The 18,476-nt window shown below is 41.4% G+C and overlaps 2 protein-coding genes across 6 annotated transcripts in view; one reads left to right on the top strand and one right to left on the bottom strand.

The window, feature by feature from the left end:
- Window positions 1–18,476, top strand: part of LOC148668230 (antigen WC1.1-like) — an 85,211-nt gene that overhangs the window by 34,448 nt on the left and 32,287 nt on the right. Inside the window, exons 3-4 of the mRNA XM_088632938.1 lie at window positions 14,141–14,455; window positions 17,546–17,854. Of these exons, the coding sequence (XP_088489064.1) occupies window positions 14,141–14,455; window positions 17,546–17,854 (624 nt within the window). The remainder of the gene's footprint in view (window positions 1–14,140; window positions 14,456–17,545; window positions 17,855–18,476) is intronic.
- On the bottom strand, window positions 872–6,282 carry LOC148668233 (uncharacterized). 5 transcript variants are annotated; one of them, XM_088632560.1, is made up of 7 exons: window positions 5,593–6,282; window positions 4,484–4,551; window positions 4,071–4,157; window positions 3,046–3,138; window positions 2,765–2,845; window positions 1,770–2,126; window positions 872–1,168 (listed from the first exon to the last, which is right to left on the bottom strand). In XM_088632560.1, exons 2-7 carry the CDS (start codon window positions 4,523–4,525, stop codon window positions 968–970), a joined length of 861 nt encoding a protein of 286 aa, XP_088488686.1. In that variant the 5' UTR covers window positions 4,526–4,551; window positions 5,593–6,282; the 3' UTR covers window positions 872–967. The 5 variants fall into 5 exon arrangements, with proteins under 5 accessions (XP_088488686.1, XP_088488689.1, XP_088488691.1 ...); XM_088632564.1 differs by having other exon boundaries at window positions 1,081–1,168; window positions 1,727–2,126; XM_088632563.1 differs by lacking the exon at window positions 2,765–2,845.

Genomic DNA, 18,476 nt, shown 5'->3' with positions numbered 1-18,476 from the left:
AATTACGATGTCTTATATCGTATTTTTAATTTAATATTTTGGGTTTACACTTTTGTAGGGGAATGATTTGCCCTATTTCTAGTGCTGTTTGTTTATATAGGGGTTCTTCTAAACTAGTTCAGTGTTCTCGATTAGGCCATTAATTAGGTATGTAATGTGGGAATACAGCCAGCACTTCATACAGTCTTTTATGAATGGAATGAAGGATGCTATTTTATCAGGTCAAAATTCTGATTTGCTAAACAAGCAATCAGAGTAAGTTGTATGCCATCTTGACACCAGAGGAGTGACTCGGTTTTCCTAACTGGGACCCTCAATCGATGTGAATGGATCATAATAATTTGTTTTTTAAATGCTAAATCCTTTCAATAATGCTTATTACAATCAGTATTCTGACCTTTTCTTCTGTTGTATTATAAAACAAGTGATATCTATGGGCATTTGCTCAGACATCCCTTGTTTTTTTAGGTTTAATGCAGTTGGTATAGCCAAGTGACTTATTCATTTAATATCAGTAGAATGGCAAAACGTGCACAGCTATATAAGTACCGCACACTGACTGATTGTGCTACTGGAGCTTTGCAAGTCCAAAGACTGACACTGCATAAACAAACGGTGAAACACAGGTTTTCGTCTGTGGATCCATCTCCACATGGGTGAAGGGGACAGTAAAACAGTAAGGAAAATACAAGAGAGGAAACTGAAAGAATTGTGTTCACTGCAAAGTAGGAAGAGGTGGTTGGACACGTAAACCAGCTTGGTGGTTAATTTGTGACATTTTGGGTGACAATTAGCAAATGGATTTGTCTTCATGTTCCTTAAGCTGTGCAGTATATAGCCGACGCACGTCTTCATGAAGAATCTCTGTAAGTCAATTAAACATTTTATTTTCAAGTCGACTCCTTTACATGAAATAGACACCAACAGTACAAGGGGATGAGAAATGTCTTTTATGAAAATAAACCTGCTATTCACAGACCTCGGCCACAGCGTCTCCCAGGTACTTCTGCAGGATGAGGTCGAGCTCGGCTGCAGCCTGGCAGAAGCACTTGTCCACCTCGGAGAAGTCACACCTGACCGTTGTGTTTTCGAAGTAGGATTTCAGCGCCTCTTTCGCCTCCTCGTAAGTGTCCTGCTTCATGATTCCTGTGCCCTGGAAGGGAAAATCCTGGGAAAACAGGGAGAGAGAATCATTCAAGATGTCCTGACCAGGTCTGCTGCAGTCAAACTAATCCTTCATTATCAGAGCTTCCATTGTCTTGCCTGTTGTCTTCAGTGTTTTAATTTGAGGTTTTTGTGTAATTCCTAATCAGTACCATGCAGGGAGAACAAGAAAGGTGAATCATCATCATCATCCCTTAACGATTATCCAAATTGCCTGACTGAGACACCACCAAGAGGAAGAGCTGGAGTGTCACTTCATAACATCATCAGTAGGCAGTGAGTCAAGAGAGGGGGAGTTGTCTCACTGTTATCCTTATCTATGATCAAGAGTCTCACCTCCTGCTCTAAGCTGCCCCTAGTTGTGATCTGTAGACAGTGTGTCTTCCACCCCACCCACCTCCTGAGGGAATAATCTTGAATAAACAGAGGGCTGGAGACCCAGTCCAGCTCCTGTCTCTCTCCCCTTGGGGACGGGAGATTTTCTCGGAACCATGTTGAGGTGAAATGGGAGTGGGATGACACAGGTGTCTTGGAGAGGTGAGTCACCCCAGCCCCTGTGTACCTCAGTGTGATTCAAGCAAGGGGGAGTGGTTTAAGGGATTTACCAATCCCGCATACGCAGCCTCTGATCCAAACTCAGGAAGGACTTCATTGTACAGCGCCAGGCAGTCCAGCTGAATAGATGATATCATGTTCTGATCCCAGGTCCGCACCCGTATCTCCTCCTCCTGGAGCAGCCCCTCCAGCTCGACCTGCAGGCCCTCCCTGAGCCGCCACAGGGCCGCTGGGGTCAGGCCCGGGTGAGCGGGTGTACCAGGGGGTGGGTGAGGGGGCGAGCAATGGGGTATGTGGGCTGCCAAGGAGGAGGTCCATGCCCTGTCCTTCTGCAGATCCCTCTCCGGGCCCTTTGGGCAGTTCCACAGCTGGGTCTTGACCTCCTGCCTGGTGATTGGCTGGCTGGCCTGAGGGGACAGGGGCACAGAGAGGGCATGAGGAGGACAGAGAGAAAACTGAGAGGGTCTTCTCCAGGAGGACCAGGCCCTACCCCTGGTCTCCCAGCAATCACAGTCATCATCATTGCAGCTGAAACCAAACTTTTGATAGACGTCACAGACATATCAGGCTCACAGACTTGCAGCTCTCAGCTGCCTGGGGTGAGACACAAGGAGTCTGCTCCCTCTTCCTCTGACAGTCCTATCAAATGACAGCAGCAGACCTGATCCAACCCCACCTTCCCTTTCACACACAGCCACACACAGGCATGACTGTGTCACCATCATCACCACCTCCACCATCACAATCTCCACTATTTTCCATTACCATCATCATCACTTCCACCATCACATCCCCTACGATCTTCATCACCATCATCATCACCTCCACCATCACAATCTCCACTATTTTCGTCATCATCATCTTCATCACATTTCTAATAAATGATCTCCACCATCTTCACCGCCATATCCTTCTTCATCATGACAATCATCATGTCCACCATCATCATCATCAACACCTTACCATCAACATCATCATCATAACCACCTTCATTATCTACACTATCATCTGCATCATCCTGAGCAGAACACATTGGTTGTCTTACACTGGAAGAATTTTTGCTCAGAGCCTCAGTATTGGTCGACCCTCTCTGGCCTTTCAGGGTCACATCCGTCTCTGTCAAGACCTGTCAACAAGATGACTGCTTTAGTCTCACCAGCAGAACCCAACCAAGTTTGTGTCTCAGTACAGGTTTATTCTTAGTCTAACAGAATTAATACTTGGGGAAGAGCATTTAATAATGAGAGCAGGAGGCACTTCTTTACATAGAGGGAGGTGGGTGTGTGGAACAAGCTATCCAACCATGTTGTTGAAGCCAATACTTACGTTCCTGTGAGATCTGCCCCAGGTCTCGGTGTGACGCCCTTCTCTTTGCTCGGCCATTCCTCTCTCAACATGAGGGAGTTTCTCCCGGCGGCACTGGGGAGGAGAAAACAGTTACCAGACAGACAAACACACTGTCATCATCATCATGGGCCAAGATGACCCTACATGACAGTGGTCTGTCCTCGATTCAGAAGCAGTGTCCAGCCCTCAGCTATCCAGCTTCATGATCCCCAACATCCCTGTCGAGACCTGTTGAGGGGCCAGTTCTGCTAGACCAGGGGTCTCAAGCCTAATCACAATCCCTGGAGAGCCAGGTGCATCTCCAGGTTTTCTTTCCAAAAGTGGCTAGCCAATTAAACAATTAAGCTAATTATTTTCATAAGAAGATGTGGAAATAATGTGTTTAATAATATATTTTGATGTCTCTCACTGTTGAAGACTCAAAATATTCAAGGCACAGTTGGATATTTAAGGTCTGGATAAAGGTACAGTATTAGAATATGTTTTGTTTAATTAAAAAATGAGATCAACTTTGTAACCAAGACCTCTGGGCAGGAAACCAGATGATGCACCAGACCCTCTAGGAATGGAGTTTGAGACATGCTCACCCTCTCTCACACACAACCTCACACACACTCACCCTCTCACTACAAATACTACTACCACTACTACTACTACTACTACTACTACTACTACTACTACTAATAATAATAATAATAATAATAATAATGCAGACTTGCTTTTCTTGGGGTCTTGGGTCTGGCTCCTGTGTTGGCTGAGTCTCCTGTTACCTCCTTCCTGATCTGGGGATGTCAGACACGGGCTGGACTAGACTCACAAGTACACACACCCACAGACACACACTCCCACACACTAACACACACGCAGATGCACACATTGTCAGGTAGAGTCTTTCTCCTCCTCAAGAGAAAACAACAGAGCCCTGCTGCTGCGATGAGCTTTAATTTCAGGAGGAGGAAGAAGAGGAAGAATCACAATATGAAGAAGACCAGCAGTGGACTCACAGCTCTTTGGGTCCGGGGCCTGACTCTCAAACTTGTCTCCAGTCTCTGGTGGGTTTGGACATCTTCTCTGTTCACCTCTGTAGAAATCTGTTGACAGGACAGTTCATTTAGACAAACAAGTTCGACCAGACTTCACTCTCATAGTCAATCAATCAATCAATCAATCTATTTTTTTCTTATATTTTGCCTTTTAATCCAGAACATCAAAGCACTTTACAAAACATACCTGGAAAATAGAGTATAAATGTGTAATACTGTAGTTCCTGGAGTAACTGCTTGGATAATCCAACTACCACTGTTGTTACTTCTGCTGCTACTACTATGACCATGACTACAAATTCTAATACTAATTCTGATATTAATACTACTACTGCTGTCATTACTAGTAATAGTGATAAAAACAGAGCACCCACAGCTCTCTGGACGTTGGTCTGGACTCTAGAAAGTGGTTCCATTCTCAGGCAACTCTGGACCTCAACACCTGTTGATGGGTCACTTCTGTCAGACACACGAGTGGAGCCCAAGCCCACAGATATACACCCACACAATAACACACATTATCACACACTGACAGACACCCACCCAAACATATTCACACACAGACATTACACACACACACAGACACTCACACACACTCACAGACACACATTCTTACACTGACAGACACACACACATACACTACACACATTCACAGACACACACACTCACAGACACACACACAGACACAACACACACTCACAGACACGACATACATTTATACACACAATCAGACACTCACACACATACGCGCACACATTCACAGACACACACATAGACTACAAATACTTATAGACACACACCAACACACACACACTCATAACTACAAATACAGTATAACTCTAACACAAATGCCACTAACATTAAAACAGTAACTCTATCGCTAAGAATTACACTATCATTATCACTGACACAAACTACTAATACACTACTAATTCTAATAATAACAATAATGCTATCACTAAAACTAACATGACTACTAGTGTAAATACTCTAACAGTAACTATAATTATAACTAATATTAACATGAATACTAGCATCAAAACTATCAGAAGCGCAATCACTATTAATACTGACATGAACACTAGCATTAATATTAAAGCTACCGATTGTACTCTCACTAATATTAAATATGAATACACTCGCATTAGTATTAGTCCGTGACGTCAAACCACTCTTTGTGACGAAGGCGAGACACCTAGCCGGACACAGTGATGTGGCACGTGTCGCCGTGGTTACCATACTTATAATTTGTAAACAGTGGAAAAATGCATTTAAACTGTTACCTACACAAATGTATCAACTTGGAATATAATTTTCAAGCTCTAGAATACAATTTCTAAACAATCATTTGAGTAATCATTCTTTAATTTGGGATTGAACATTATGAACACTAAACGCACTATGGTATTTGATCGATACAGGCTGTATTGACTGTTTTCTAGATATTTAAAGAATTTACAGAAAGAAAAGAATCAGTACTCACCAATCGGTGAAGTTAATTGATGATTCTAAGGGTTTTTAGTTGAATTAATTGGTTGTCGATAGATAAGTGATCAATATCTCTCCTCCGAGCGCTCAGCGCTCCTCCCGCGGTCTCGCTCTCTGATCCCGGCGCTCTGGCTGGTGTCTGTGACGTCACTGCGCTCTTTCTGACAGAGCAGAGCGCGCGTCTCCGCTGGAGGAGACTCCTGTCCGGAGCCCGGGGGGCTTTTCTTACAGATATACTGTAACATCTCCAAAAGAAAAAACACCAGGCTGTGAAGAGACGATTCATAATAGCTGGAGAAGGAGACCGACAAACCGAGGAATACAATTTATTAAACAAAAAAAATAGTTTACTTCGCAGACTAATGCGTTGTATAGCATACTCCCGTAGAGCAGAAGAGAAAGGGCCCAAGTCCCTGTAATGAGCGCTTTTAAGCGTTTTACACGAATCTCCACAGAATAGAAGCCAGGAGGATCAGACTCCTGATCCTGGAGGTTGAAGAGTATCTCCTGGTTTTATTTCCACCCGAGCTCTCAGCTCCTCAGCCGGTTTGATGATTTAATTAACTGTATAACTGTTATCAGACTCTGTTTAACTGTATATTTATAAGACTCCGTGAGAGACGTGTGGGAGACGCTGTATCCCAGGGCTGGTGTGGAATCACACACAGACAGGTCTTCTGTGTGATCTGAGTCCCACTGCTCAGATCTACAGACTTGTCAACTGGTCACTATTGTAGACAAGACCTTGGTCTGCTGCTGCTGATAATCATATTACACTTATAAGAGTAGCAATACTGCTGTTCATTAAATCAGTAAAAATAATAATAAGAGATAAACACATATTGCTCAATTTTCAGTAAAACACTTGTGACAGAGGGATGGAGGCTGACTTACAGTAAAGACAATGAATCAGGGCAGTAATACTGAAGGGCTGGAGGTTTTGGAAAGGGTTAATAGAAACTTCTTGCTTCTGACCTGGAACAGAGCCCACAGATGCCAGATTAGTGACCCCTGAGCCCAGTTCACAGAGAGGAGAACCAGGAGCTCTTCTCTTTCTCTAAGTGGCTGTGAGGAAGGAGAAAAGGGGGAGATGTGACTGTTCTGTCTGATATTATTCATGTAGCAGCACTGATTGTCTCAATGTCCTCTGGTTCTGGATTGTCAGGATAAAGAGAAGGATGGAGATGAGCTTCTGTCTGTTCAGGAGGTAGGAATTTGGGTAAAGTACTGAGGGACCCAGAGCTCTGTGTGTGAGTCTGAGCTTTGAATCTGACTGAGAGGAGAAATATATTTTTGTTTTATTCTGCCTCTGAGAAGTCTTTTCCTTTGCCAAGCAATGTTCCATCCCCTTCAGATACTCTGCACAGACTGTCAGAGTGAGAGAACAGGAGAGAGAGATGGACAGATAAGAGCACACACTGCGAGAGAGACAGAAAGGGGGAGAGAGAGGAGAAGGAGCAGGAAGACAGTGCAGGTGTTCAACCACACTGTGACCACAGGAGACAGGAGGCTTTTCTCAGCTGCTGAGGAGCTCAGTGCTCATGGCCACTCAGGCTCAGAGGCTCTGGCAGCAGTCAGGTCTGAGAGCTTCTCCTCATACTGACACTGGAGCTCTGAGAGTCAGCCTCCATTCTGACAGGAACAGCCCCTCCTGTTCAGCCCTGAGAGACACACTGAGAGAGCTGTGTAGGGAGAAGACCTGTCACCCTGTAGAGCTCTGAACACTGGACTCTCCTGTGTCTCCCTGTGCAGCAGTAGAGCTCTGAACACTGAGCTCTCCTGTGTCTCCCTGTGCAGCACTGGAGCTCTGAACACTGGACTCTCCTGTGTCTCCCTGTGCAGCACTAGAGCTCTGGATACTGGGCTCCCTGTGTGTCTCCCTGTACAGCTCAGCTCTCAGCTGCCTCATCACACTGACACCCACAGCCTCACAGTACAACCTGGCTTCCTGTGCTGGAAGAGCTCGGAGAAGCAAAAACCACAGACTCACTGCATAGCCTGATCTGTAGCTCCAGTGAAGCTCTGCCTTAAATCACCGCTGTATTAACAAGGACTGAACTTTTTTTTATTATTTTGTTGCTTTTTCTAATTTGAAACTGACTCCTGCTCTGTGGCTCCTGCTGCTGCAGCTATTATGGTGAAGCTGTAACACAAGAACTCTGCTATATTGAACAGGAGAGTTTAAATACAGCACAACTGCTAATACTACTACTGCTACCACAACTGCTGCTGCCACTGCTACTACTGCTACTACTAATATTTTACTGCTGCTCCTACTGCTGCTCCTACTACCTATAATAATAAGGAAGAGGATGTGAGCTGTGCCCTCACACTGTTCAGACTGGTGGTGTATCAGTGTATCAGTATCAGTTCAGCTCCACTGTGCTGTTAGAGAGTCTCAGTCATGCAGTCGGCTCCACACAGAGAGACACTGGGGCCACAGCTGGAGGGGTTGGAACATCTGTGTGGATTGTAGCTGAACAGAGACAGACAAAGGGTCTGAGGGACTCAACTGGAAGAGCTGCTGTCCACAAGGCTCAGTACAGAAGGGACAATCACTGCTGGGCTTTTCTTTCTTTTTCATTTAAATTATTGATCACAGTCACAGGACAGCCAGTTCTTATTCAGTCCACCTTGTCTCCGTATTCCTGTGCTGACCTGAGTGACCTCACTGCCACCTTGAGCACAGGCTCTCCTCACACTGCCCTTGACCATGACCAGAAGACATTAGTGTCTGGAGACACAACAACTCTGTGAGTCACTGCAGGACACCAGGACCATATTCAGGACACCAGTCACTGGACACTGCCTTACACAGACAGAAAGACAGGACCACGTTCTAGACACTTCCTGATACAGACAGCAAGAATTACAGGACCATATATACATAATTGATTATCTTGATACTGATTTTCAATTATAATACTTGTCTAGAACTGCAAAGATTTTTTTTTGTTTAATATCTGATCTCTTCCTGCCCCTGTAGCACCTGCGGCCCTGCTGTCTGTATCTGTATCTGTGGTTCCTCCAGTGAGACACAGAGCTGCTCCTGTCTCTCCTCTCTTCCGCGCTGCTGGGAGTGTCTTCAGGGAGAGGAAACAGTGATGTGTCTCTGATATATATGGAGAAGACTGAAAGGGCCCTGTGTGATTGGCCGTCCCGCCTGTGTGAGAGGTTCCTGCTGTCAGTCTGAAAAGGCAGTGCTGTGTGTGATTGGCGGGGCGGGGGGCTGTGTTGTTACTGGGGGTCTGGGGTGCGGAGCAGCAGCTCAGTTGCCCTGTGGGCTCAGGGGTGAAGACAGGGGTCTCAGCTGCACTCTGTCCTGATGACAATGGAGAGCTGCCTGTCCATCTTCTCTCTCGCTGTCCTGGTGCTGCACAGCTCAGCCAGTAAGTGTCCAGTCTTCTCCTGTCCAGACAGACAACAACTGGAATTAAATTAATTAGATTGTAAATCTAATTCATGTAAATGGAGCAATAAGTGGGTTGAACAATTTTTGAATTTTTATTTAACATTCAGCTTTGTGGGTATTCATCAAAAATATTATAACTGTATTTTATCTTGTTCTGTAAGTAAGGAAATATAATTAGTTGTGTCTAAATATAATTAGTTGCTTTTAATTTTTATTGGATTTTTAAAAAATATTCTTAAGATTTCTAAACATTATATAATAATAATGTTATAGATGGACAGAGCAGAAGCTGGCCATTATCACCCTCTATTGATAATTTGTGAAAACATGGAGTGTATAAAATCTTTAAAAAGTTATTTAACTTACTCGTTACTGTAATAATAAACTTTATATATAAGTGATAATTTGAGTGATATGCTGTGACATGTGAAAAAGTCTTCATTTACTCGAAAACAAAAAAAGTGTGAGCAATAAAACATGTTTCTAGAATAATATCATATTATACAGGATGATTCAGAAATACCCTGGGTTGTTTATTGTTTTATTGTGTTCAATTCTGACTCCTCTGTATTTTCTTATTACAGACTGGTGCATTAATAGAGATACACGTGTTTTTTAAATAGTGAATTATTATTGAGACTGATATTAAATTATTACAGACTGATGTATTAAAAGATATACAGTAAATGTGTTATTACCACCTAAAGTGTTTATGCTAGAGAATTAAGACTGGAGTTTTAATGCTGCCATTATATCTTTGGTGTATTCAGAAAGTCCAGGTTTCTATCGTTAAGCTGTGTGATGTTCAGTTGCTGTGAAAACAAGTAGTTCCTCTAGGTGTTATAAGAATATGTGTTCCAATATGATAGAAAGTTATGAATGTGAATTCTTCATTTTAAAGACATACAATTACATTTTGAAAATGTAAAACATTTTCAGTCATAGGGCAATTAGCTCTTGTATTTTTATAGTGTGAAAATAAAATTTGTATACTGTATGTATAACCTGGTTCATAAAGACCAGGTTTGCTTGTTTTCACATTGAAAAGCACAGGCTGATAAAAGTTACATTCATTATTGGTTTATAAGCTATAAAATGAAAAATATTAACAAAATTGTGGAAATTCTTACTATTGTAGGTGTATTATTATTAACTGGGGTCTCATCAGAAACTGAGGTGTAACATTAATAATTTAACAACTACAAGACATTGTGGCATTACAGGAAGAATTAAAAAATGGTAGTTGTGCTTTGTGTTTATACAGGATTTGTCTATTATTTAACAGCTAAATAATTTAATTTGTGATTTTAGGTTAGTTATCTAATGACAGGGTTTTTTTGTGAATTGTGAAGTTTTAATAAGAATGCTTTATTGTTTTTGACTACATTCAAAATCTGAAATTATTATCAAATGCAATTATATAAGTATGAGTAATACAAATTAAATATTTAATTACATGTTATCATACAAATGCAATATTTAAAAAATAATTCGTAATCACAGGACTCAAGTTTAGATTTTTGAGCAGTTGCTCAGGACAACATCATAATAAATGTATCTGTGCCTATATGTTAAACCTGTCTGGTATTTTTGAAAAATGTTGTTCTTTAATATAATTTAATCTGATGATCATGTGTTAAATTTAGATGTTGGCAGGTAAAGGCTAGAAAATCATTGTCAACAATTCACATACAGACAATGGGAATATACACCTCACACACATTTCAGTACAACATGTGAAGTACCTGTCAGCCTCTGACCACTGTTGTGACCACAGGTCCCACTAACACAGAAACACTGGTCCCAGGACCTGGAAGCCACAGAGTTAGTACAGTCACTGTCCAGTATAGTGACCACAGTCTCCTGGAACCCAGGACCAGCCATCTGAGGTTCTACAGTCATTACAGCCACTGCCCGCCGTAGTGACCACAGTTTGCAGAAGCGCTTTTCTGTTTAATTTAAAACTCAGCTTTATGGATATTCCTTAAAATTATAATTGATTTTATTCTGGTGCTATAAATAAGGAAAAATAATAAACAATTTGCAGTATTAACAAGAATTTCACCTCTACAATTAATCATAATATTAATTCAGTTTATATGTTTTTTAACTATTTTCTATTAATGCTGTATTAATAGTTTTATATGCAGTTATACACTATTACACACAACACAGTCTAAGGATAATGTTTTTTAAGTACTAACATATAATTATTATAACTATTAATTAATATTGTAGATATTTAGCAACTTTATCACAAATGTTGTACAACTTGACAATCCCTTATCTATTACCATACTAATAAAATACAAAATTTTGGTTGTAATTTGGGTCATGTGCTAGGACTAGGAATTTTCCCATTTGCAAACAAAAAGGAATACAAATGTTTTAACAATAATACAACGTCTTCAAAATATTTACCAGGGGTTGTTTATTTTATGGTGCTCAATTCTGCCCTCTCTAACAGGTAAAATAACAGACTAGTGTATTAACGGAGATCAGTTGTTTTTAAACATTGTTGTATTGATCGGACTGAAATTTTATTTTACACACTGATGAATTAATATGTTTTATTAAAGTAATTAACTGATGTGTTATTAAACACAATATTTTAGACTAATATTTTAACTGAGATAAGTGTGTTATTAAATACTAGAGTATTATTGAGACTCCAGTATTATTACTATTGATACATTTTATATTTACTGTATTATTCAAGTAACATTAATAATAATAACATTATAACATTATGGAAATGTTATTAAAAATAGAGTATTTTGAGAGAAGGTGACAATTTTAGTGCAAAGAACTATTACAGACAGGTGATCAGAGATAAAAGTATATTTAAGGCACGTTTCCGATTAACAAATAATATTAGTAACTCGGGCCCTATTGCAGGTGAATGTGCTAATACAAATAGGAGTACTGAAGGTAAATGTATTAAAATATTTTTGATCCATGGTTATTTTTGAGAATGATTACAATAGTTTTAGATACTATGGTAATTATATTGCAGAAGGATCTAACATTGTAACATGATTGAGGACAAGACATATAGTTGTGTTTATTTGTTATAACAGTCACGTTCAGGTGGTAGGTATTTGTATTGCAGTGTGTTGTAGTTTTTTGACCTGAATCCATACTGGGTGCTTTTAGACAACAGTGTCCAGTTTCAGTAACAACACAGGAGTCCTGAGGCAAATCTTGTATCAAATCTTTAAACAAAAGTTTGGGATCTGTTCAGACTGGAGTCTATTATGTTGGAAGAAATGTGTATTTGACCCGGAAGTCCTTCATTTTGAAAAGATAAAGGTTTAATTCTTGTTCCATGTTTATTCTGCATTTGTCTGATACTTCACAGCTAAATGAATTGTTGTTTGTAAGTCTAAGATAACTAATGATAGGGATCATTTTTCTTACATCATGGAATTTTAAAAAAGAATGATTAATAAAAATAACCTGTGCACTGTGCTTTTAGAATATATTATTAAATGCAACTATAATTCAATCTGTGAATAATGGATTCAGATCTTGAGAGGTAAAAGCTAAAACACATTGTTCACATATATATCATGTTATCATAGTAAAAATCATATATGAATAAAAAGTAGTATTACAATGAATTGTAGTATATGATAGAAAAAAAATATTTCACACTCCAAACTGAAGGTGATTGAATATTTAATCAAAAAGAACAAATCTAGTTAATGTAAATGTGCGCTGGACAGTAAGTATACACACTTCACGTACAGTCTGGGCTGGGACTGACTTGCGTCAACAGCAACATTCCCTCGAGCTTTCACCCTGTCATTCAGAATGGACATTCATTCAGACATTCACCCTGTCATTCAGACTGGGTCAGGACGTCTTTCAATTAAACTTTCAGTCTTTCATTCAGGCTCCCAGTCACACTAATCACCTCTTTATTTGAAACTGTTCAGAACACCGAATCTCAATCATTAGAGCTAAACCTTGTGAAACTAGCGATCGCATTCCTCTCATAGTCAAGTTTTTACTTGGATATTTTCATATCTCACTGCTCCTGCTCTTCAATCCTGAAATATTTTCTCTGTTTTAATTTTTTCCCTTTTCTGCGCCGACTCTCCAGCCTCTCTTTTCTTTATTTCAGCTAGGAGATGGGCGTCCCTCTTTATGTTTTCTTTCTGCTCGCCTTTTTAATTCAGCCCAACCTATTATCAGCAGCCTGCATTTGATCTGTTACTCCCTGATCAATAAATCTCTGAAAGTCCTGCACCTGGGTTTCAATTATATCTCCTGCTGCAGAACTGCTTTTCCATCTTTCTGCAGCATTACACTTCACATATTTCAGCACAACTTGTGAAGCACCCATCGATTAAAAATATTTTTATTGATTCTGTTTTGGATTTTATAACTTATTTTCAAAGTAGAATGTTGAAGAGACTCATCAGTGTTTAAATCTCTTACCTGATACAGACATGTGGTCAGTGTCCACTTTTAAGTACATGTGGGGCCTGAGACCCAGATACACCAGATACACCAAACCTGGTTTCAGTGATTCAGCCTTCTGACACCACAGCCACTGTCCACTGTACTGACCACAGCTTCCAGAAACACAGGAACACAGTCATTACAGCCACTGTCCACTGTACTGACCACAGCTTCTAGAAACACAGGAACATGATCATTACAGCCACTGACCACTATACTGACCACAGCTTCCAGAAACACAGGAACATGATCATTACAGCCACTGACCACTATACTGACCACAGCTTCCAGAAACACAGGAACATGATCATTACAGCCACTGTCCACTGTACTGACCACAGCTTCCAGAAACACAGGAAAAAAGTAATTAGAGCCACTGTCCACTGTAGTAACCATAGCAGAACAGCCCTCTGCAGTCACACAGTGAAATGGACAGAGAGATATATAACAGGATCTGGACACAGGTGTGTGGAGGGAGAGGTAAGATGGCTGCTGGTGGACTTCCTGTCACTCCACTGTCTCTTGTTCCCCATGGGAGAGACTAGCAATCCAATCAAACAGGTAAAACAAAATAAAAATTCCAGGTGTATTTCTAAAACTTCTTAATATAAAAATATCCTGTAGACATGGTGATAGGGATTGTTTCTCTCTCTCTCTGCAGGCAGTGCTGATGTGAGGCTGGTGAATGGTGCCAGTCCCTGTGAGGGCACAGTGGAGGTGTATCATGGTGGAGAGTGGGGGACAGTAATTCACTATGGTTGGGATCTCAATGATGCTACAGTGGTGTGCAGACAGCTGGGCTGTGGATCTGCTGTTTCAGCACCAGGAAGAGCTTACTTCGGACCAGGGTCTGGATCAGTCCTGCTGAGTGGGGTTTCCTGCACGGGGTCAGAGGCTGTGCTGAGGGACTGTGGAAAACAAGAAGTGAAGCAGTATAGCTACTCTCATGCCTATGATGCTGGAGTGAGGTGTTCAGGTAAGAGACAGAGACTCTCTCCAGTCTCCAGCTTGAGGACAATGAAAACTCCTCCACTGATCTAGAGTCCATCATCATGATCAATTAAATTAAAATTTAATTAATTAAAATCTAGTATTGATAATATGATGATAATAATAATTCAAAGCAATATACGTTATAAACATCATATAGTTAATTTGATTGGTGTGTCTTGTTTCTGTGTTTCCTCTGTGTTTATGCAGTCTCACTGAGCCTGTAGCTCATCCTCTCTCTCCAGGCACTTCAGTGTTGTTCAGTTTAAACAGGCAGGCTGTGCTAAGTGAGTCTGTATCTACTTCACTTTGTCTTTACTGTTTTAGCACTGGTGAAGTGACAATCTGCTGTGGTTCCACTGTGCTGTTGGGTGAAATGCCTTTTCATTTTCAGGTGTTTTAATGGTATTTTGGTGTCAGTGTCAGTGGATCTGGTCAGTTTCAGGTGTGTTTAAATGGTATTTTGGTGTCAGTGTCAGTGGATCTGGTCAGTCTCAGGTGTGTTTAAATGGTATTTTGGTGTCAGTGTCAGTGGATCTGGTCAGTCTCAGGTGTGTTTTAATGGTATGTTGGTGTCAGTGTCAGTGGATCTGGTCAGTTTCAGGTGTGTTTTAATGGTATGTTGGTGTCAGTGTCAGTGGATCTGGACAGTCTCAGGTGTGTTTTAATGGTATGTTGGTGTCAGTGTCAGTGGATCTGGTCAGTTTCAGGTGTTTTAATGGTATGTTGGTGTCAGTGGATCTGGTCAGTCTCAGGTGTGTTTTAATGGTATGTTGGTGTCAGTGTCAGTGGATCTGGTCAGTTTCAGGTGTTTTAATGGTATGTTGGTGTCAGTGGATCTGGTCAGTCTCAGGTGTGTTTAAATGGTATTTTGGTGTCAGTGTCAGTGGATCTGGTCAGTCTCAGGTGTGTTTTAATGGTATGTTGGTGTCAGTGTCAGTGGATCTGGTCAGTTTCAGGTGTGTTTTAATGGTATGTTGGTGTCAGTGTCAGTGGATCTGGACAGTCTCAGGTGTGTTTTAATGGTATGTTGGTGTCAGTGTCAGTGGATCTGGTCAGTTTCAGGTGTTTTAATGGTATGTTGGTGTCAGTGGATCTGGTCAGTCTCAGGTGTGTTTTAATGGTATGTTGGTGTCAGTGTCAGTGGATCTGGTCAGTCTCAGGTGTGTTTTAATGGTATGTTGGTGTCAGTGTCAGTGGATCTGGTCAGTTTCAGGTGTGTTTTAATGGTATGTTGGTGTCAGTGTCAGTGGATCTGGTCAGTCTCAGGTGTGTTTAAATGGTATGTTGGTGTCAGTGTCGGTGGATCTGGTCAGTCTCAGGTGTGTTTTAATGGTATGCTGGTGTCAGTGTCAGGGGATCTGGTCAGTTTCAGGTGTGTTTTAATGGTATGTTGGTGTCAGTGTCAGTGGATCTGGTCAGTTTCAGGTGTGTTTTAATGTTGGAGCTCAGTGCTGTAGTGGAGTTCAGCTGCACTACCAGCTGTCCAAGGGGCTGATCCTTGGTGGTAGAGTGACTCTCGGTCTGATTCTGATGAGCCCAGAATTTAATAATTTAATGTCAGATAAGCTCCTAATGCAGCTTTGGATATAAATAGAAAAGAAAAAGAACAGTTCTGTTGGTTCATTCATGTAATTCAATTATTTCACATTTGCTATTTCAGACTGGACCTCTAACGTCTTAACTGCTCTGCCATATTTTGACTTCTTTAAGGCACTGATGGTCATGTATTTTCTTGTGATGCACTGTAGCCAGGAGCTGACTCTAGACCCAGGTGTGTGTAATTAGTGCTGAACTCCATGAGAGTGTGTCATTCTCTGAGATCTGCTTTCATGTGGAGAAGCACAACCCTGGATGTGTCCAGAGTGTCTGTCAGTGCCCAGGTCAGACAGTCCTGCTCCAGCAGTGCAAGGCTGTGACAGTCCTGGTCTTGTCCAGAGTGTGTGTCAGTGTCCAGGTCAGACAGTCCTGCTCCAGCAGTGCAAGGCTGTGACAGTCCTGGTCTTGTCCAGAGTGTCTGTCAGTGCCCAGGTCAGACAGTCCTGCTCTAGTAATGCCAGGCTGTGACAGTGCTGGTCTTGTCCAGAGTGTGTGTCAGTGTTCAGGTCAGACAGTCCTGTTTCAGCAGCACCAGGCTATAGGGAATCTTTTCTTTGAGTCTAGGACATGTCGTTCTGCTTCTGTGAATTTGGTGATAAGGATCAGTTTTTCCTTCTGTATTTATTAATTCTACAGTCCTAGATACACTTGGAACCATGAATTGGAAGAAGCAGTTAGAAAATGGATGGATGGATTTGTGATCAGTTTCTATTTTTACTTATTCTACAGTTGAATGTGTTCCACAGGTGGCATCTTCAGCACTGTGATTATTGGTATGAACATGTGGAACAGCTGGAATAATGCTGATAGTTTGATTTGTAATATTCCACAAACTGATAAATTTAGTGTCTCTGATTTTTGTATCTTGCATTTGCCCCAGTGTACAGATAATAATGCACTGAACACCTTCTTTAGAGGCAAATGCTAGAGCACAGAGGTGGAGATTGATGATTTAGAGTCTTAACATTCATCTACAATTATTAGATGTACATGTATCTACATTATTTCCAGAGGAAAGGAATCAATTTTACAATCTGTAAAAAAGTTCAGCCCCAAAATATTTTATGGTTAAACTTTTTGAAGTTGACCTTTCAGATTTTTTTCCGACTCTCCTCTCTTTCATTTAATTTTTGTTTATGTCCTATTATCTACTGTTTTTATCTATATCTATCCTATTATCTATATTCTTATTGAAAGCACTCTGTATTATTGTACAATTGATTGTAATAGTGTATGTATTTCTAAAATGTAATTTTCTATGCCTAATTATAGGTGTAAATATATTTATGAATGAAACAATAGGAAGTCAAGATTTAAATTGAGAATCTATGATATCTGTTTTTCACATTAAGTTAATTTATTTTCATAGGGTACTAAGTTAAATTTTCACAGAAGCCAGGTTCAGCGACAGTGAGCAATGAGCTGCACTGTGAGAGATTACCTGCTCAGACTGACAGCCTGTAGTTCTCTATTGCAGGTTTTGTGAGGCTGGTGAATGGACACAGTCTTTGCTCCGGGAGAGTGGAGGTGAATCTCAAGAACACCTGGACCTCAGTGTGCGACTCTGACTTTGACTGGCAGGATGCAGAGGTTGTCTGTCGGGAGCTGGACTGTGGGGCTCCTTCAGTGATACACAGAGGGGCTCATTTCGGACAGGGCCAGGGTCCAGTTGGGTCAGAGCAGTTCCGGTGTAGAGGACAAGAGTCCAAGCTACAGCACTGCCCCACTGCAGCCAGGCCAGAGCAGAGTTGCTCCCAGAACAGAGCTGTGGGTCTGACTTGTACAGGTAAGATTGTCACATTGTTTTCACTCATGGAAACAATCGTTATAGAGTCATAAATGATACATATTTTGATTGGGTGATCTCTGTTGTAGACTGAGTGATCTCCTGAGGAGAGTGGGTGATCTCCTGAGGAGTGTCGAGTGGGGCAGCATGCAATCGGCAGGTTCTAGGCAGGGTCCCAAGCACACACCCCACACACCAGACTTAATTTAAAACATGATTTGTTAGCTGGAACTTACAGTATATGACCTGGACCTGGCACAGTAGACATAGGAGCTTGTTGTTTTTGAGGATGTCGGTTGGCTGTGTTGGTGTTCCGATCGGCACCCGGTGTGGAACTGCTAGGGGAAGACAATAACACAGGTGGTTCAGTGTAAGAACTGAGGGGATGGTGCTTTCTGCCTGGGCTGTCTTGTGAAACGTGTATCTACAGCCTGTGCAATGGCGAAAACTGCCCTTCAGCCTTGAGGCTGGGAAAACGAATCAGCCTAGGCTGTGCCAAAGCCTGTTTTAATAGCAGCAGCCTACAATTCAGCCCACTCAGACTGTGTGGGAAAAAAGTACAGTTAGCAGGTAGTAGGTAGATTTTTCAATTGTAACAAAGCTCCTCACCAATGAAGCTAGG

Source organism: Lepisosteus platostomus, chromosome 5 (genome assembly GCF_059453375.1).
Source record: "Lepisosteus platostomus isolate fLepPlt1 chromosome 5, fLepPlt1.hap1, whole genome shotgun sequence".
NCBI classification, from domain to species: domain Eukaryota; kingdom Metazoa; phylum Chordata; class Actinopteri; order Semionotiformes; family Lepisosteidae; genus Lepisosteus; species Lepisosteus platostomus.
Note: the sequence above shows the minus strand (reverse complement) of the source record. Positions and strands in the feature narration are given on the sequence as shown.